The 21,551-nt window shown below is 37.7% G+C and overlaps 2 protein-coding genes across 2 annotated transcripts; one reads left to right on the top strand and one right to left on the bottom strand.

Moving 5' to 3' along the window:
* The first annotated feature begins 10,891 nt into the window (after positions 1 to 10,891).
* On the top strand, positions 10,892 to 18,495 carry LOC5563786 (60S ribosomal protein L44). Its single transcript, XM_001648014.2, has 3 exons — positions 10,892 to 10,997; positions 11,249 to 11,422; positions 18,232 to 18,495. The coding sequence occupies exons 1-3, from the start codon at positions 10,995 to 10,997 to the stop codon at positions 18,367 to 18,369; spliced, it is 315 nt and encodes a 104-aa protein (XP_001648064.1). The 5' UTR covers positions 10,892 to 10,994; the 3' UTR covers positions 18,370 to 18,495.
* LOC5563788 (follicle cell protein 3C-1) lies at positions 18,389 to 19,642 on the bottom strand. Its single transcript, XM_001648013.2, has one exon. The coding sequence runs from the start codon at positions 19,152 to 19,154 to the stop codon at positions 18,549 to 18,551; it is 606 nt and encodes a 201-aa protein (XP_001648063.1). The 5' UTR covers positions 19,155 to 19,642; the 3' UTR covers positions 18,389 to 18,548.
* Positions 19,643 to 21,551: the final 1,909 nt, after the last annotated feature.

Genomic DNA, 21,551 nt, shown 5'->3' with positions numbered 1-21,551 from the left:
AAAACCATATCGAGTCATTCAGCTTGTCAGTGAATAGTTCAATTCACGGTGAAATTCTTGACATTAAAAAATGAAAACAACTATGCAAGTTCCATCGTTGGGGGTGAGATTTGGCCAAAAATGCGTAATTTCTCATTTATTTTTAAATAACTTTCACAATTTGATTTGATATGTTCGGTTAAATATGAGAATACGTTGCAAATGCAATTGAAATCTGATTATTTTCCTTTAAAAAGGAATCATTTGCAAATTGGCCCAAACTCACCCCTTCGAGAAGGTGACATTGGGCCAAACAAACTACACTCAGGAAAACGAACTATCGATAAACATAGGAACCCCATGTGAAAATTCGCCACAAGAAATTGGATTGAAATTCATAAATTTACGTCATGGAACCGAAATTTGAAAACAAAAATAGTTTTCGCGGCAACCTGTAATCGAAAGACCTTGCTTAGTTTTGTAACAAAAACTACCCACAAAAATAATTTTTATGAAAAAATCGAATTTCTTTGGATTATTTAAGTTTTTTTGCCGAATATTACATGTTTCATATAAAACTTATGTTTCTAAAGCATTTTGTTTGAATAAAAAGTTGAATAGTGTATTTTTTTAACATGTGCAAATATATCATTGTTTCAACATTATTTAAAAAATGTTGCCAAGTCCTTTTCAAAGGTTTAACAAATAAGGAAAACCAGTTTCAGCTTTAAGAATATTGTTTAACTGATAAAAATTAAAATGTTGAATAACTTGGTCAAAACAGTAAAATGCGGTGTATGCAAAGTTTGAACACAATTAAATAAGCTTCAAAACCATGCAAAAAGATTTGGAATCGGTTGAGTATTCATGAAATTATGGTCAAACAAAGATATTTTTTCAGTAAAATAAAAAAAAATTGGAGTAAACTACTTTTTATTGAAACTAGTTTTGATTTTACACAAATTTGATGTTCTACAAAGTTTTCAAAAAAAATAATTTTTAAGGTAATGGTGCTGAAATTACCGAAGTTATGGTGACTTCACTGAAGGCCATTTTTTATAACTTGAAAATTCACCTCCAAGACGCTTACACCTCTAAATTTTAATATTTTTGGCTCAAACTTCGAGCAGATTCCTACATTAACATCTTGCTGGAAAATCTGGAGGTTTCGCTGATCCAGACGGGCCTTGAAGAGAAATTCATATTTCTCTAGAACAACGACCCGAAGCATACTGGAAAGAAGACCAAGTCTTTTTTCCGGTCTTGTCGGATTAAACCGCTGGAATGGCCTCCACAAAGCCCAGACCTCAACCCCATCGAGAATTTGTGGGCGATTCTCGATGCCAGGGTTGAAAAAACTGGTGTTACCAACAAAAATAATTATTTTGAAGCCTTGGAGCGCGCCTGGGAAGAACTAGATCCACAACACCTACAAAACCTGGTGAAAAGCATGCCGAAGAGCCTCCAGCAAGTCCTTAAGGCCAAAGGAGGACACATTAACTATTAAATTGCTTTTTATTTTTCTTAAATCATCTTTTCTGGGGCCAAGAAGGAAGTGGGCACTTATTTTTGTCACTACTTTTTTTTCAATACAAATTGATTTTCTTTTTCTTTAAGTAAAATTCTTTTTTTTATCAAAATTTCGTAAGTGCAACTTTAAAAGAACATCAAAAATAAAATATCACAAAAGATTTAGGTGTGTTAACTTTAATTTGAACCAAATCAATGAGAGAAATTCGAAAACTGGTAAGGTGGGCACTTTATTTTGCCTCTCACTGTAACTCATTCAAACGCAACTCTGAAATTCAAGTAATCCGATAATCGCGTTCCGTAGATTTTTCTTGCAGAGCACAATATTATGAATCAATTAACCATGACGTCACGCTGCAACTTCTAGGTTGGATTCGCACCTGCTGTAAGTTTATTACCATGACATGGCCATTTTTAAAGCCGAAATGCTGCCATAGTGAGATTGAATACAAAATTTATTCGATAAAATAAATGAAAATGAAATTAGGCAGTGTCTATTTATGACATAACGTTAAAATGTACAATTTTCGACCATTCCCCCTCCGCAACGGTCTTTGCATGAAAAAAAAATTGTGTTTGAGCCGCAACGTTTGAGCCTACTCCCCCTCCCCCTAGAGTGTTACGTAATATGTGGACGGCGCCTTAGTCCGCATAAATTTAGTGGCGTTGTGTATTCAGTTTGAATCTCCGCTATTTTATTTCTAACTGCAATTATTTTCTCAGTGTAGTCTGTATTTTTCTGCATTGGCCCTTTCAACGTGTAGAACATAATGAGTGACGTTTAATTTCAGGAATTGTCAACAAATACGAAATGTTACCAATACATAAACTAGTTTTTGCGCAGTTTTGGATTGCCGAAGTGAACATTTTTGTTGCCGATAATAGTAATTGCATTGCCGATAAAAGAACAAGTGCCTCGTGACTTTGGTGAGGAAAAATAGAAGATTAAGAGAGCAAAATAGTGTTTCAAGTATAACAATCAATAAACGAAGAGTGCTCAAGTGTAGTTCAGGTGTCTCCTGCTAATTGTTGTGCTCCATTGTTGCGTAAAATTGCCTTCTTAAAAGTTCAGCTGCTTAGGCTGCCGACAATACGTAAGTTCCCCTATAATAATTTCATGAAACAATAAAATATATTTTTCCGCTTATTTTAGAATACACTTAAATATTTGCCACAAATATCTTCTTCTTCTTCTTTCTTTCTGACATTACGTCCCCACTGAGACAGAGCCTGCTTCTCAGCTCAGTGTTCTTATGAGCACTTCCACAGTTATTAACTGAGAGCTTACAGTGCCAATGACCATTTTTGCATGTGTATATCGTGTGGCAGGTACGAAGATACTCTATGCCCTGGGAAGTCGAGAAAATTTCTTACCCGAAAAGATCCTCGACCGGTGGGATTCGAACCCACGAACCTCAGCTTGGTCTTGCTGAATAGCTGCGCGTTTACCGCTACGGCTATCTGGGCCCCTAACCACAAACTACGGCTATCTGGTGCCACAAACATATTAATCGCGTAATTAAATGAAAACCCCATACAAATTAAAAAATCTCGAAAACACCAAAATATACCTCTCTGGAATTTTGACATCCATTTCATCAAGTATTGCTCTATGTTACCTGAAAATTTGAGCTTGCGATTTTTTGCGCTTTTGGAGATATTAATATTTTTGCACCATTTTTTCACAAGATCTCAAAAAACTCTTCTATTATATACAGACTCTATCAATATTGATCATTGGTCATATATATATATATATATATATATATATATATATATATATATATATATATATATATTTTTTTTTTTAATTTCTTTATTAGTATCATTCTAAACAATACATTCATTTTTTATATCTAGGTGTTCTGTGTTATTAGACAACACTATCATCCTAATTTGGTAAAACAAATTTAAGATTTTATTAACATTTTGTTAACAACATATAACATTTCATTTGCCGTAGCAGTTTAGATTTTTTACAAGTGAGTTGATTTCACCTGCTTATAAGAGAAAAAAACGCTTCAAATATACTTAACCTAACTTAACCTAAACATATAACGCATTTATCGTGGCAATAGAAGATTGTAACGATTTTTGCCTTAAATTATTTATTATTTTATTCGACATTTGTTCCAATGTTTCAACATTGGATATTCTATGTAACTCATTGGTACTATACCAGGGAGGAAGCTTGAGAATCATTTTCAAAATTTTATTTTGAATTCTCTGCAGAGCTTTCTTCCTGGTATTACAACAGCTAGTCCATATTGGTACAGCATACAACATGGCTGGCCTGAAAATTTGTTTGAATATCAAAAGCTTGTTCTTAAGACAAAGTTTTGATTTTCTATTAATAAGGGGATAAAGACATTTTACATATTTATTACATTTGGCTTGAATGCCCTCAATGTGATTTTTGAAAGTTAAATTCTTATCAAGCATGAGCCCTAGATACTTAACTTCATCTGACCAATTTATTGGAATCCCTCTCATCGTGACAACATGTCTACTTGAAGGTTTCAAATAAAGAGCTTTTGGTTTATGTGGGAATAATATTAGTTGAGTTTTGGAAGCATTAGGAGAAATCTTTCATTTTTGCAAGTATGAAGAAAAAATATCCAAACTTTTTTGCAATCGACTACAGATGACACGCAGGCTTCGACCTTTGGCGGAGAGGCCTGTGTCATCCGCAAACAAAGATTTTTGACATCCCTGAGGTAACTCAGGTAAGTCAGATGTGAAAATATTGTATAATATTAGTCCCAAAATGCTGCCTTGAGGAACACCAGCTCTTACAGGAAGTCTTTCAGATCTGGAGTTCTGATAATTAACCTGCAGTGTACGATTTGACAGATAACTTTGAATTATTCTAACAATGTATGTTGGAAAATTAAAGTTTTTTAATGGATCATTGAATGTAGTTTTTGCAAGTGCTCACCGCATCAAAACAAAGGCGCCACTGTATATGGGATTTAACATTGTGACAGCATTGCTGTTTTGTCAAACACACAAGGCTACGGTGGCGCTATCTATGCTTTCCATAGCGGCCGTTTTGGTTATTTTAATGATCCATTTTACAATCAAACCTTCATGCCAAACACTATCGAATGCTTTTTCTATGTCTAGAAGAGCAAGACCAGTAGAGTAGCCTTCAGATTTGTTGGAACGGATCAAATTTGTTACACGTAAAAGTTGATGAGTGGTCGAATGTCCATGGCGGAATCCGAACTGTTCATTGGCAAAAATTAAATTTTCGTTGATGTGGGCCATCATTCTGTTCAAAATAACCTTTTCAAGAAGTTTACTGATGGAGGAAAGCAAACTGATTGGACGATAGCTAGAAGCTTTAGGGGGGTCCGTAGCCTTGAGGTTACGCTTTCGCTTCATAAGCGGAAGGTCATGGATTCAATTCCCAGCCCCTCCAAAAAATAACCCGTCCAGCCACCAGAAGACGCCGCACGGAGGACCGTGCTTAGGAGGGGAGCACATCCATCCTCCGTCAGTTTCAGATGGTGACTGAGACAAACTGACCCACTTCGCAGGCAGCTAGCCTCAAACGACTCAGGAACACGGCAAAACGAACCACCGCGAGAGCAATGGACTATGGCTTATGGCAATCGATTGGACCAACAGCAGAGCACTTTCCTACCTGCTCGGTGTGAGAGCAAAAGAGCAGAAGAGAGTGAAAGCAGATGTAAATATAGATTAGTTAAAAATAGAACTGTATCGGTAAGGAAGATACAGATAAACTGATTCCGGCGCAGTAGTGGCCACGAGCACGGAGTGCCTTAAAAAAAAAAAAAAAAATAGCTAGAAGCTTCTGCAGGATTTTTGTCTGGTTTTAAAATTGGAACAACCTTAGCATTTTTCCATTTGTCAGGAAAATATGCTAATTGAAAACATTTGTTAAATATATCAACTAAAAATGATAAGCTACTTTCTGGAAGTTTCTTGATGAGGATGTAGTAAATTCCATCATCGCCAGGAGCTTTCATGTTTTTGAATTTTTTAATAATAGTTCTCACTTCTTCCAAATCAGTCTCCCAGGCATTTTCGAAAACGTTCTCTTGATTGAGAATATTTTCGAACTCCTGAGTAACTTCATTTTCAATTGGACTAGTAAGTCCTAAATTAAAATTGTGCGCACTTTCAAACTGCATAGCAAGTTTTTGAGCTTTTTCGCAATTAGTTAGTAATAATTTGTTTTCCTCTTCCAATGCCGGTATAGGCTTCTGAGGTTTTTTCAAAATTTTAGATAATTTCCAAAAGGGCTTAGAGCCAGGGTCCAATTGAGAAATTTTATTTTCAAAATTTTTGTTTCTTAATTGAGCAAAACGCTTTTTGATTTCTTTCTGCAAATCCTGCCATATAATTTTCATAGCAGGATCGCGAGTGCGTTGAAATTGCCTTCTCCTCACGTTTTTAAGACGGATCAAGAGTTTAAGGTCATCGTCTATAATCACGGATTCAAATTTTACTTCACATTTTGGAATTGCAATGCTTCTGGCTTCAACAATGGAATTTGTTAAAGTTCCAAGAGCATTGTCAATATCAAGTTTAGTTTCTAAAGAAATGTTAACATCAAGATTAGAGTCAACATACGTTTTATATATATTCCAGTCGGCTCGTAAATAATTGAAAGTGGAGCTGATAAGATTTAGAATCGCTTCTTGGGATATTTGAAATGTAACAGGGACATGATCAGAATCAAAATCAGCATGAGTAACTAATTGGCTACAAAGATGACTAGAGTCGGTTAAGACCAAGTCAATCGTAGATGGATTTCTAGAAGAGGAAAAACATGTAGGGCTATCAGGGTATTGAATTGAGAAATATCCTGAAGAGCACTCATCAAATAGAATTCTGCCGTTGGAATTACTTTGAGAATTATTCCATGACCGATGTTTGGTATTAAAGTCACCAATGACAAAAAATTTTGACTTATTGCGAGTCAATTTACGCAAGTCAGTTTGGAGCAAATTAACTTGCTGTCCAGAGCATTGAAAAGGCAAATAGGCAGCTATGAAAGTATATTTACCAAACTGTGTTTCAACAGAAACACCTAAAGTTTCAAGAACTTTAGTTTCAAATGATGAAAACAGTTGATATTGTATACGCCTATGAATGATGATTGCAACTCCCCCACATGCCCCATCAAGTCGATCATTACGATAAACAAAAAAGTTAGGATCTCTTTTGAGTTTAGATCCAGGTTTTAAATACGTTTCGGTAATAACTGCTATATGCACGTTATTAACCGTAAGAAAATTAAACAGCTCGTCCTCTTTACCATTCAGAGAACGAGCATTCCAATTTAAAATATTTAAATTAGTATTTGGATCCATTAGAAAAACGTAATCCAATAACAATTTGATTTGTAAATTTTACACCTACTTGGACTGCTTCAGTCATAGTGGTGGCTTTGAACATTGCATCAATCATTAGATTCAATTGTTCAGTTAGAAAATTAAAATCAGAGGCAGACATATCATCTGATGATTTCCCATTGGAATTTTCGGTAGATGACGAAGCGGAATAGGAGTTACCTGTAGCGGTAGGGTTTTTTCCATTTGATTTGAAACAAGTAGAATGGGTACCCATGGATCGAACAGGGGAGGAGTTCAAATTACTTGCTACGATATCGGCAAAGAATTTACCGTGGGTAGATACATTCGAAATTGAAAGATTCGAACGGCTACCCGACGGATTAAAATTAGTTTGTGAATGAGCATGATTATGATTTTCCTGATGGGTATGATTCATGATCAAGCGATCGTTAACTGAAAAATTATTATTGTTCGATACTCTACCAGGCAAATTGCGGAAACGACCGTTATCGTAACGGATATTATCTTTCATCTGCCAGGCACGAGCCTCAATGACCCTTTTGCGTGAAGGGCATTCCCAAAAGTTAGCTTTATGAGGGCCCTTGCAATTGGCGCATTCAAACTTTCTGGTATCTTCTTTCACAGGACAGACGTCCTTAGCGTGAGAAGAACCTCCGCAAATCATGCATTTAGCATCCATGCGACATTTTTTTGTCATGACCCTACTTTTGGCATCGACGGCACTGAGTGGGGTTCTGGTAATTTCCTCCAGGTTTCTGGAAATGTTCCCACGTCACACGGACATCGAACATAAGTTTAGCTTTTTCTAAAGCTTTAATATTATTTAGTTCTTTTTTGTTAAAGTGAACTAAATAATATTCTTGAGAAAGCCCTTTCCGAATAATGCCAGATTGGGTTCTCTTTTTCATAATGATTACTTGGACTGGGGAAAATCCAAGTAAATCATTTATTCCATTTTTGATCTCTTCAGGTGACTTATAGTCACTTGAGAGACCTTTCAAGACAACTTTGAACAAACGTTCAGTTTTGTCGTCATAAGTAAAACAAATGTGCTTCTTCTCTTCAAGATGTCTGAGAAAAAGTTCACGATCTTTAAGAGTTTCCGGCAAAACGCGACAGTCTCCTTTCTTTACGATTTGGAAGGAAACCTTGATTCCCCTAATGGAGTTCAAGATCTCCTGCTTAAATCCCCCAAATTCGGAACAACTGACCACCACTGCTTCGATTTGGTGTTCGGAAAATTTGTCTAGAGCATCGAACTGATTGCTCATTTCGATACAATTATTCATTTCACCCTTGGAAGAAAGTTCGCATTCCGGGGAAGCGTCCTTTCTTCCATTCTTGCCACGTGTATTGACAGTTTTAAATCCCACTTTTTTGGAAGGAAGTAGTGAATTCAAAGATTCACCCTTCCTTTTGTTAGTTGTTGATACCATGTTTAGTTAATAAACGAAAGAAGACGTGACCTTCGAGAGGTTTTTTCCCAAGACGGTGTCCAAGAAGGATTACCACCGCTAGCTTTCGCCAACGGGTCCACGAAAAATCGAAGGCACGGGTCCAAACAAGGATCGTAAAGGGATCAATAGTAGAAAAAGTAGTACTGAAAAGTACTGTTTTAGTAGCACTGAAAACTACCGTTTTTAATTTTAGCACTGAAAAGTACTGTTTATGTAGCACTGAAAAGTACTGATTTATTGCTTTAGGTAGTTTTTAAGAAAACTTCCAAGAGCAGAGAGAATTCGTGTACGCACAGCACGAAGGTACGATGCGCACTGATCATTGGTCATATGGTTTTGAAGATATTCAGATGGTCCTTGGGGGACCGACATTCCCCATACAAAAATTCTTTGGGCGCCATTTTGTTTCTAGTCAATTTATCAAAAAACTAAAATTTGTGCTATACAATGTCAGGTTATAAGGAAATCTGAAAATTACAAAAAGACGTTTTTTGAAGTTTTTAAGATCTTCATACGGCCAGATTGGTACCAGACACATAAATGCTCGTTACTCTAAAACGGTTGCACCAATTTACTTCATTTTTTCACAACAAACTCTCATTGAAGTATTGTTTCGAACAGCGAATGACCGAACATGAGAAAAAAATCTGTAGCCTGATATATTTACGTAGATTGTAAAAAAAAGTTGGTCCCCCAAGAAATTTCGGAAAATCTTTGGATCTACACAACTTATGATCAATATCGACACAGACTCTCAAAATAGAAGAGTTGTTTGAGGGATTGTGAAAAAAATGGTGCAAAAACATATTGCGATTTTTTTACCACTTAGACTTTAGTGATCTTAATTTTGTCTTTCTCAGATTTCGCACTCGATTTCGCTGCCCCTTTTCGATCACCGCCGCCCCTGCAATTATCCTGATGTTCATGACAGTTTTCTCCGGCCGGCTCAGTGTTTACCTTTTTTTCTTTGTTCTCGACTCACCAGCTGGTTTTGTGGACACAACAGAACCAGCTGGTCCTCTGATGTTTACAGTCATCGTCATTGTTCTCATGCTCCAGCTGATCGTGTTCTTGTGTCAAAACCAGCTGGTAAAAACTGAAATCAAGGATGAAAGGTGGATGGTGTTTGAAAATGTACCATCAGTACATTATTGGCAGCTTCTCAATTTCGTCATGGAAGTCTAATCATTTGTGAAAATTACAATAGAAAAACGAAAAAGTTATCGCAGTTTGAATATTTTTTGTGGTGAAAAAATGAAGCTGCCGGTAGAGGAGTTAATAACACAACATTCACGATAAAAATTCAATCATGTGCTTATGACATTGATTAGCATCACTTGTGATCCCTTGACGACCACAATGTGAACAATATTTTTATTGTCAATACTTTTCCTCAGCATTTTTACCGCGTTAAAGTCAGGTCAACCATGTTGGGTTTCTATGAACAAAAATCGAATAAATTTCATGGTGCCGAAATAAATCATTTGACAAGCACGAAACATGGTTCACTTCGGCTGCTATTGATCGAGATCAAAATGAGAGGGGAAAATAGGGGAACATTTGAACACAGATCAAACTTTCCTGGTGTCAGCTCAACATTCCCATCAAAATATATATTGATGTCACACTCAGACGACATCAATACATTAATAAGTTACATAATTGCAGCAATATATTGATGTCGTATAGAGGCCGCTTGATATATGTTGAAATCACTAGCGTCATAATATAACGTGTTAAGGCAACGACCGTTAATGGATCATTGAAGGTAGTTTTTGTCAGTGCTCACCGCATCAAAACAAAGGCGCCACTGTATATGGGATTTAACATTGTGACAGCATTGCTGTTCTGTCAAACACACAAGGCTACGGTGGCGCTATCTATGCTTTCCATAGCGGCCGTTTTGGTTATGTTAATGGTCCATTGTCTCACACAGTATTGTAATCAGACTTCAACGTCTGTTATCTATGCATTTATGTACAATATAAAAATAGAGCTAGAAGAATGGCAATGGTGTTTCCTTTGTTCTCGCTCGGAAACATGTCAGGTACATAACTGTCAAACTGCAAACTGCATACATTTTCGCGTTGACAAATCCTTAGCCAAACTTATCCTTAGCCTGTCCAAAATGCATGATTTACCCTATCAGATACAATACAGCGTATTGTAAATTGAATTAAAACTTAATACAATCTTAAGAAACAATGGATCATTAAAATAACCAAAACGGCCGCTATGGAAAGCATAGATAGCGCCACCGTAGCCTTGTCTGTTTGACAGAACAGCAATGCTGTCACAATGTTAAATCCCATATACAGTAGCGTCTTTGTTTTGATGCGGTGAGCACTGACAAAAACTACCTTCAATGATCCATTATGATTTGGCGCCACAACGATTATTGTTGAAATAAGCAAATTTTTCCTCTTCGCTAGTCTCTCACAGATTTTCTCCACTTTCTCCCACTATCCACTGACCTTTCAAAAGCTATCACACGGGGCCCGCCACCAGAGTGCGCCACCGCAGCAGTAAATTGCGCTTGAAAATGTTTCCACGTCGACTATTTGCTTGCCACTGGCCCGCACCGGAAGCTGTCAAACAGACAGCCGAGCAGCCCCCGTTTGACAGTTCTTGTTTCCTGCGCTCTCTTTTCGTTTGTGACTGAATCGACGAGAACATCAAAATGGTACGTGGTGGTGCGAATTTTCGCTGTTTTCACGCTCGGAACCGGTGAATTGTGTGACAAAATGTAAAGGAACGGAGAGAAGATTATCGCCGCCAGGCGATTGAGTGAAATTCCGAACTAAATCGGCACCTTTTCCAGCGAAAACAGTGAAATGTTTTGTGTCTGTTTCTGGCACCCTTGAGGTTAAGGGTGTTTGTGATTTGAACCCGGCGCTCGGAACTAATCCCGGTCTCTCAATCTGCTGTTTTTAGGTCAACGTACCCAAGCAGCGTCGTACCTACTGCAAGAAGTGCAAGGTGCACCGCGTCCACAAGGTCACGCAGTACAAGAAGTCCAAGGAACGTCAAGCTTCGCAGGGTCGTCGCCGTTACGATCGTAAACAGAAGGGTTTCGGAGGGCAAACCAAGCCCATCTTCAGAAAGAAGGTAAGATTCGTTCCCCCGGGATTAAGTGTGGGTGTTGGACTAGATTAGTGACCAAATTGGAGAGAATTTTGGGGATTATTTTTGTGCAAGAAACGATTTTTAGGAAAACCATATGTGGGTACAGTGATTGCCCGATTTTGTGAACAGCAGGGCTGGTAGCAAATCTCGCACTGAAGACCAAAAAAGATTTCTCGCATTGCTTATGATTTCGCCCTAAAAGCCATTGGTAACCAAGTGTGTAGCGCGTTGTTACTGAACAAACGAATGGATTTACACGTTATTTAACAATACTACGATATGAAGAGAAGATCTTCCTCTATCTCCCAGTGGTGTTAGTTTTTATCTCGATCCATTCATTTGCTTGATCCTCTCTTTCCCACGACTTTGATCGACTATTAAATAGAAATTTAAAAAAAATTAAAGAAATTTTCTTTACCAAAAAAGCGTTCAAAAGTGCTTGAACATACACTGTTACAAATGGTCGTCTTTGGTTTTATTTATTAAGTAAACGGAGTGTTTATTGATAGTTTTACTATTATAACAATTATTAGTTGATTTGGAAATATGGATTTGGAATAATCTGATGAGTATACAATCCTTTTTTAGTAACTATTGAATAGTATTCATCTTATTAAGTTTGTCTCAAGTTCATTGAAAATCAATAGAGCTCTGGAGCTACCATGGGAAAGAGAGGGAAAACAACGAATTACAAACTTGGTTAGCAATCCCAGGTTACCAATAGCTTTAAGGATGAGAGCAAAACTTATACGAGATATTTTTGATAAGTTTTAAAATGATCTCATTGATAATGGGATACACTTAAAGGCCTCAATGAAATCGACCAAAAGCATAAAGCATTAGTCTTTTTTTACATTTCTCGCGTTCAGTATCATAAGGACTTAACTGCAATCTTCGGGGTGCAAGTCTTATACCTTACCTCGACACCCACTTGCATCTGTTAGAAGTGGTTGAATAGAGCGATATTCAAAATTGAAAAGGTAATAGATGGCTCTTTTCAGTGGTAGTAAAATCGAAATCCTGAAGCGAAGAAAGCACCCATAGCAGATGAACTAAACACAAAATGTTATCTATTCACATTACGCTCGATCCTCTGATGATCCTCTACTATACGTTGAGATGCAATCTCTGCCCCAGTGGAGATGTAATGTCGGAAACATCTCCACTGGGGCAGAAATTGCATCTCAACGTATATATAAATGATAGGTAATGAAGTTTACAGTTCAATTATTATTTATCAATTTTTGAAAATCTATCTATAGGTAGCAGAAATAGAGCAAGTCCTAAACGGGAGCTTTGCCATTAGAAAATTAGTTCTTCTGGTGCATGTAAATATTAAGTTTGCTTTGACAACCACAATCAATAGCAAAATTCCATGCATACCTGATAATATTTTTAATGTCTGTTATAATATCGTTAATATATTTTAATATTTTGATACCAGATCTAGTGTCCTACCCTTTGGTCCAGAAGCTTCCTCAAAGTTATTTCTAGGAGTTTTCTCCAGCAAGAGTTTAACATTATCAGTGATTACTTTAGGATTCTCTTAAACAATCTTCTCGGAGCGGATCCCAGACTTCCAATAATTTCTGATAAATTCGCTGGAGAAATTCTTGGAAGAAGTCCTAAACTGTAATCTTGAGGAAAATCCCAGGATGATTTCCGAGAGAACTGAGCGTTCTTTAAAACATTTTTGGATAAAATCTGAACATAAGAAATCTCCAGAACAATATATGTATTTTTAGAGGTGTTCTTGGAAAAGTCTTTGGATGAATCTCGATAGAAAATTTTGGTGGAAATCCTTGAAAGAATCATTTGGTCAATTCCTAATGAAATTTTTGGAGTAATGCCTGAAGCAATCCTTAACCCTATCCCGCCCATGACTTTTTTACATGATTAAAAATAGAAATGTACATTTTAGTGCAAAATCATAGAATAAAACCTTGTTTTTTAGTTATGAATTAGTGTCCTAGATAACTTAAAATCAAATATGAGGTGGTGCTCTGAGGCACCACCAGGAACATGGAGTACTTTATGACTTGATCGTATATTTTCATATGTGTTTTCTTAAAACGCTTTTGTTGAACAAAAAATGTATTGTATATATTTAAGCCTTTCCAAACAAGAATATCGATGATTACAGAACATATTTAGCAGATATCTATAAATCGTAGCTCACTTCAAAAAGACTTTCTTCAAGCAAAAAAATGTTTGCATATGCATACAGGTAGCATTTTCATCGTTTCACTGCGCTCTGAAGGAGCGTCAAAGTTGTTCACGTTGGAAATTGATGGTATGCCGAAAAGGAGTTTCTTTCTTTTGTCAGGCGAAGCGGGAGTTTACATTTTGAAATACGTAAAATGATTACGTTGATTGCATTGACGGCATCGTTGCCTATTGGCAGTTTCAGGCCAATGAGATAATCCATCATAACGGACATCAGTCGATGGTGTTGCCTGCACAACCTTAGGTTTCTTCGTCTCAGCGGCTAGTGCTGCTTTCGATGGCCTTTCCCGCCGTTTGGCAATATGCTTCCCGTATTTGATAAGGGAACTGGCGACATCCATTCGAAAGTTTAATAACGTCATATGTGCTTCATCCACTCTTTGGGAGCAATGACGACGATACACAGGAGCCATGCATTCACTACACAAACGTCCAAGAGGTGTTGAAAACAGGGTGGCCACCGAACCGGAAAAGCGGGAAAAAGACGGGAAGAACCGGGAATTTGAGAAGATCACCGGGAAAATAGTTTTGAACGAACATCTTCAAGCTGTAATCTGCAAACCAACCTCCAAAATAATTTATAGAAAGTAGTTATGTTTAATGACATTTCCATGAGACAGCAGCAATTTTGAGCAAGTATCTTTCAAACACCAATGAATTAATTTCTACTATGCTACACCATATTTCTTAAAAATGTTTCACTATTTTCTTGGCAATGTTTCGAAATATTTTTTTGAATTTTTGTTCTCGAACTACAAGGGCTCAAATTTTTTGAACTTTTCTCCAACTTGTTTTACTAGACGTTTTAAACCAAGGTTTAATTACTTATTGCGGATTGGCTTAGCACTCTTCTGTAATTATTGAATACCACAACTAATCTTGAAAACAAATCTCTATGAAAGCTTTCAATATGTTATTAGTTATCTAATCGACGAAGTTTTAAATATTGGCTCATTTACGATCTTAATAACGATCAAACCATTACAGCTCATATACAATTTGTAAAGTATCCATACAAAAAGCATTACGAGAGAGTGGGTGGATGTCAAAAATGATAATTTTCGGTGTTATTAAAGTTGTGAGCACTTACTTAGCTTCTAGGTGTGTGGCCTTGTTTCATTCATATCTTGAACTTATTTGCGTTATGGAATAAAGTTCAAAGGATTAATAGGGTGATCAAAGTATTTTGGACAGACCGTTACGCGTATATAATTTGGCCATTTACGGCAAAATCAAAAGGAGGTGGCCAAATTATATACGCGTAACGCTCTGTCCAAAATACATAAAACACCCTAATTCAAATAATTTCAATTACGGCAAAGAACTACTTGGGCATCTTGATGATTTACTTAGGAACCTAGGGCTTTTGTTGGTCAAATTATCTCAAATTCAGCATTAAGATGCATTATAAGATGATTATAAACCAAAGCCAAAACTCGAAATTTCAAAAGGCAAACAGAGCTTTGAGCTAAAAATTTTGATCGTTTTATCATCACCAGAATGCAACCAACCCATCAATTTTTTAACGCGAACGATTGTCAGGTTCTCTAGATCTTAAAACTTGAACTTGAAATTTCGAAGTTTGGCTTAAAGGGCATATTGTTGGTAAATATGGTTCAGATAGCATTCAAATTAAACTCCTGTCGTGTCAAGAGTAGGATCTGTTTTATTAGCACAATTAACTATATCTTTCCCATGATAGATAGCTCCAGAGCTCCATTGATTCTCGATGAACGCGAGACAAATCGATTCAGCTAGTATACTAAGCCATAGTTTTCAAAATAAGATTCTATGTAGATTAGAATACCAAAACCGGGAAAATTATGTAAAATATACCGGGAAAAGCGGGAATTTCAAAACCGAAATTTGGTGGCCACAACTGGTCGTTTAAATCGGTACCTCCCATAGCTTGATTAAAATCTTTGACGACTGCTGGTCTAGATATGTCCACAAATTGTTTTTCGCTTGTAGGCCATCGTTTCACCTACGATAAAATAAATAAAAATAAAAAATAAGTGAACAAATAAATAAAATTCATTTGAATTACCGTATCTGTATTCAGCCTACAGCTACACCGTATGTAGATATAAATTGTATAACTTTGTTATCCATCCACTTGACAACCTTGATTCCATCATCAGATGTCCTAGAATCATGAGAGTCACGGCCATTTTTCTTCAGTTGTTCATCTGACTTCATAACGACTTTTGGTATGCGATTCTTTCTGATTGTACCAGTATATTCGAACGCACGTTGTTGTAATTCCTTAACAACAGCATATGAAGAAAACCAATTATCGGCGAATACCCGGAAGTGCTTATGTTGTTCCAGCGTAGAAACTAACTTAAGAACAATATCACCGCTGACTCCACATGTACTTGCAGAACCATGGCAGGTTATCCCTTCATAAACTTCAAAATCATGTAAGAATCCACTTTTGCCTGCCCGTCCGGTTATTTTGATCCCAAACTTATGAGGTTTGTTGGGTTTGTACTGTCGAATATTGCATCTGGCTTTTGTTGGAACCATTATTTCATCAATACTCTGTTCCGGTTCCGGTTCAATTTTTAGAAAATTAACTTTTACTGCATCAATGAAAGGACGTATTTTGAAAAGCTTATCATATCCAGATTCCCCTCTTTGCTTCATCGAGGCATTATCGTTAAAGTGGATTAACCGTTTTATTTCTTCAAAACGGTTCCAGCTCATAACATCTGCTATTGTCACGTATCTTGTTTCACCAGACCAGTACATACGGAAGATGGCATTTTTACAATGTCGGTTAGCAACAAGGTCCCCAAGTAGTGCTCGAATTCATCACAAGTTATGAATGCATCCTCACCGGTTTCTTGTTCAGCATATTTGTTGGTCTCAGAGGTTATGTCGGTTGTAATGTTTGTGTCCATAAATAGCGAGAAATATTGGTAAGGCGTCATCGGTTTTCTAGGAGGTGCAGGATACGTACTATCACAGTTCGGAGGCGTCACAGATACATGTTCGTTTTTACTCCACTTTGGGACAGACTGACCAGTTTTCCGGGAAGAACGTTTTTTCTTGGATCGAGTTAAGACTGATGACTGTATATCTTTCTTAGAAGAACTGGGTCGTTCCTTATTTTCTTCTTTACCTAACTCGGTACCTGATTCATCCACTTCAGATGTATAATCAAATACTTCAATGTTTTCCGGCAGTGGAAGCACCGTCAACTGGTTTACTTCATCTTCATTATCGCTCATATGAAAATTCTCCACTTCCGATTCATCTCCTTCGGGGACAATGATGAAGTGCACGGTATCAGAATCTGTAATATAGTTGTAAAGATAAACCGCTTACGATACGATTCTAATTTTAAACTTACTACTGGATCTAATCGATTTCCGAACACGCCTGGAGATTTTCGACACTTCATCTGTAGCTTCGTCAAAGCCACACAGAGCATCTGAGTCTTCATCGGCAAATCCGATAAAATCACTCTCTGCATCACTTTCGTAAAGATATGCCATATTTTTGGAAGATTTTTCAATAAAATTCACGAACTAATCAGTGTAAACACTGATAACATTTCGATACTAAACTTATTTTGTGCGCCGTGCGCCCAGTGGTGCATATGTGCACCATACAAATTTCATCAAACTCAATGATTGCGAAACAGAAATGTGCTCTTCTGAACATATATTAGAACAAATAAAGATTAAATCTATTGGAAAATAATTTTAGTGTAACTTTCGGGATTAATCCTCTTTGTTGTATCAATCTTAGAAATCATGCAATATTTTTCGGGCGGTAAAACCCATTACTTCATACATTTTTTTCGTAAAAGAATATGTTAAATGTGTTTACATCCATAAAATAAGGTATTGAAGTGAATAATTGCATTATTTTGAAATTTCTGAAGAAAATCATGAGAATGTATAGAGAGCAGGGATTGAATCCTAAAAAAAATTGAGAGTATCTCTCACTTATCGCTCTCTGTAACAATCATGATCAGCAACACATCAAGAGAGCTTGCTTATCATCTTCTGCTACAGCTCTGATTAAATCGGGACGATAACAGTGCATGATGAAACCCCTCTAAATAAGCTCCAAATCTGGGGCCACTATTGCTATCGGAAGTTCGGGGATTGCTAAGCATGCCCCAGTCGAATAAAAAACCTACACCTAATGGCAAATATAAGCGAGAGACATGGGATTTATTATGTAATTTTCAAGCTTTTCTCAAAGTTACGAAACATTGCCGATACAGATGGGATGTTTTTTTTCGCTTTCTTTTACCGTGCTTCGAAATCATATGAGTAATATTTGGCTCAACGTAACGAGGAATCCCTAAAGACATTCTTAGAAATAACCAATAACAGATGTTTGTTCGGATTCACTGAAGAATCCTTATTTAAACTGAGTATTTCATGGGCTCTATTTCGCTCTTGTCCAGTATTTTTCTAGACATCAGGTCTCAGTAGTTTCCATTTTTAAGACACTCAAGCACACTGCCAACCACGAAACTGTAACATTTGACCACCTTTTATTAACAAAATGCAACTCTCTTTCTCTTTTCTCTCCTCTTTCAGGCCAAGACCACGAAGAAAATCGTGCTGCGTATGGAATGCGTCGACTGCAAGTACCGCAAGCAGACCCCGCTGAAGCGCTGTAAGCACTTCGAACTGGGAGGCGACAAGAAGCGAAAGGGACAGATGATTCAGTTCTAAGCTGCTCGTGTATTTCCAATCTTTAAGGAACTCATGTAAAATAAACCCGCTGAATACAAAAGTGGGCTGAAAAGCCAACTGAAGGAACCCGGATTCCAGGTTTCGGAAGTGACCAAAAAAAAAAAACTCTCTCTCGTTAGTTGTAACACGTTTATTAGCCTAGAGATATCACAATCCAGTTACTCTTCGTACGATTCGGCGTCTTCCTCGTCCTCGTTGGGATCGTCGTGACGACTGCTGGTACTCGTGGTTCCATTTGCAGCCAGCATCGACTGCCGGATTACGGCGGCCATCTTCGCACATCGCACCGGCCGATCGTTTTGGCAGCAGAACTCCCGCCCAGCCGAAAGGTTACTGTTGACCCATCGGGGCGCACAGTTCTGATAGAAGAGATAGGCCCTCTCCCGGAAGCAGTCCCGGTCGATGGTTCCGCAGATCAGGGCCGGAGAATTGGGCAGATGCTTGAGGATGGCCTCCAGACAGCGATTCGAGCATTGCTTGTTGCCCGTTGCAGAGCAGGGATAGTGCTGCAGCAGTTCCATTTGGATTCCGGGATTCCCTCGCGGAGGTTCCGATCGGTTCTGCTTGTTGAACTGTCCCGTTAGGAAGATGGCACAGGAACAAGGTACGTTGTCGGACTGAACCACGCTGTTAGTTTCTAGATCGGCATGTTTTGCCTTTCGGGGTCTCACCCTTAGAATTCGAGTACTCTCGACAGGACTTAAAATGCCCACAATCAGAACAATCTTGATGATGACGATCACGGCGCGAATTCGGTGAACCATCCTGAAGCGTTGTTGGAACGGAACTGACCAGTCTCCCGCGGCGCGGAGATTTTACGTGAATGAAGAAGCTATGCAGTCGACAATGCGCTGATGAAGCATTTCTCGGTGCATACCGGGGAGATTGACCTTAAACTTTTCACGGCTTTTGCTGAGTTAGCATCGAAGAAGCAGTGTTTCTCAACATGTGACATATGTCCCGCAATGAAATAGCCACGGAGCTCGTTTCATTAAAACAAATTTGAAGCTATTAGTTAGTCACTTTTTTAGTGACTGGATCACTATTTTGAAGCCAATCCTTAGAAAGTTTCATGTTTTAACCGCATTACTAATCATCAACTGAAGTTTCTATTTTCAAATGTTTTGAACAAACATTTATTCAAGTCAAGTTGTAGTATTGGTTGTCCTTTCATTTCATCTATTTAGTTCACATCTAAACAGATAACACTCAATCAACAATTTCACGCCACAATACTCGGTTCGTGGCCGCATTTTTCCATCCTCGGTTCTGCCCCACGCTCGCCAAATCGATCCGCCCACTTAGCTCGCTGCGCTCTACGCCTACTTGTACTAACCGGATCCGAAATGAATATCATCTTTGCAGGGTTTCTGTCCGGCATTCTTGGAATATGCCCTGCCCATCGTATCCTTCTAGCTTTGAGCACCTTCTGGATACTGGGGTCGCACTAGCGAATTAGTCGTAATAAATTTCGCTAGGGAGGTCATCCTCTTTTTTAGTTTTCACAAATAACCAAACTATTTTGGATTCCTGTGAAGCTTATCCTGCATGCGTTTAGTGTAGCCATTGAACAGTAAACGATTGTAACTGCGGTAATCATTGCTTGCAAGGACAAAAGATTGCTTGTTAACCGGGTTTTTATTTTCAATGTACTTTCATAGTGCTTTGGACCTTAAATGCTTCAAATATCGAATGTATGCGTTCAAAGGATTCCTTACAGAAGCTCTGGAGATCTTCTTGAAGAAACACCTGGAAGGTTTTCTGTTGGACTATATGGCTTTATAAAGGTATTGCTATGAAGCATGCTGAAGGAATCTCTGGAGGACTTTTCGAAATCATGAATGAATTTCGGGAAGCTTTTTCTGAAGAACCTTTAAATAGATTTCTGAAGGTGCTCCTGGAGGTCCCTAAGAAGCATTTCTGGTAAGCCTTCTTGAAAAAGTGAATACCAGAAGAAACCCCTGAAGTATATTACAGGGCTGGTACCAAGTCACTTTTTAGTGACTTGGTCACTTTTTTCGACCTGGTCACTAAAAAGTCACTATTTCCAACAAAAAGTCACTTTTCAGAAAAATGGTCACTATTTTCATGATCTGATGATAAATCAACCAGATTATCGCCAATTTCTTAAACCTTAATGCCAATTTCTTAAACCTTAATGCCAGTCCAGCAATGTCTTACTGGTTTTTATTAGAAATCCTTTATAAGAGAGATTCGCGGAAGCTGACATTTCTGTCAAAGTGTGAGCCAATCGAGCAGCGAGAGCTATCAAAGTGTGAGCCAAACGAACATGCGTTATCTTTGATTTGAACTTTTCTTGAGGAGTAATGTAATCCGCTTGAAATTATTTCGGTAAAAGTAATTTTGCATGAAGCAAAAAAATGAAATGTTTTACTTTTTTGAATTTTTGTCAATGCGATTTTTAGTTTTTGTTTTTTTTTGCTGTTTATTAGTTTTGATATGTAGCTCAAAGATCTATAACGAAACAAAATACACTTTATAGCAATGAGGAAGTCATGTCCGTGTTACAATATTATTCTCGACGCCGAGCAAAACCCGCACTGCTGGCTTGTTGCCAAATCAATCCATTTTACTTCGGCTTATTTCTCTATAAAGGATTACTAGTTTTTATTATTCTAATTCCCTGGCCACGATCACAGGGTTTGACGGTGCCAAAGTAGAAGGTGCACCATAATAATACCCGTCTGTGAAACATATCACCTTACCAATACTTTGGCACACCTCCAACGGTTCATGATTTATCATGAAACGGCTGCATTCAGGCAGAGGATCTGTTAATATGTTTCGGCATATTATCAGGTCCTCTTCGAACCGAGGGACCGCCAGGGCTCATTAGTTACTTATAAACCAGTGCTGGTTGTTGATGTTTCAGTTCGTTTACACAAGCTGTAGCATCCTTTGTACTAATCAGCAATGGTGGTTAAGTTTCGAAGCCAACGTGTGATCAATCGTTTTATAATGCAACATAAGGGGTGGGTGTTTGGTGGAACTGTGCGTTACACTCGTCGTTATTAAATTTTGTGATTATGAAGGTGCTAATAGTGATTTTATAATAAAATCTATGGTGATGAAAATTTGAAAATGAAAGTGAAAGTGATTCTGATAGTTTTGATAAAAATATAATAATAATGATGTGAACT

This window comes from Aedes aegypti, chromosome 3, assembly GCF_002204515.2.
Source record: "Aedes aegypti strain LVP_AGWG chromosome 3, AaegL5.0 Primary Assembly, whole genome shotgun sequence".
Taxonomy (NCBI): Eukaryota; Metazoa; Arthropoda; class Insecta; order Diptera; family Culicidae; genus Aedes; species Aedes aegypti.
The sequence above is the reverse complement of the archived record's forward strand: the minus strand, read 5'-3'. Positions and strand labels throughout refer to the sequence as shown.

Bases quoted from the DNA above. Each gene is read 5' to 3' on its own strand.
- LOC5563788 (XM_001648013.2), bottom strand. From the start codon at position 19,154: ATGGTTCACCGAATTCGCGCCGTGATCGTCATCATCAAGATTGTTCTG.
- LOC5563786 (XM_001648014.2), top strand. The intron at 11,423-18,231 runs GTAAGATTCGTT...CTCCTCTTTCAG, and splicing joins AGCCCATCTTCAGAAAGAAG to GCCAAGACCACGAAGAAAAT.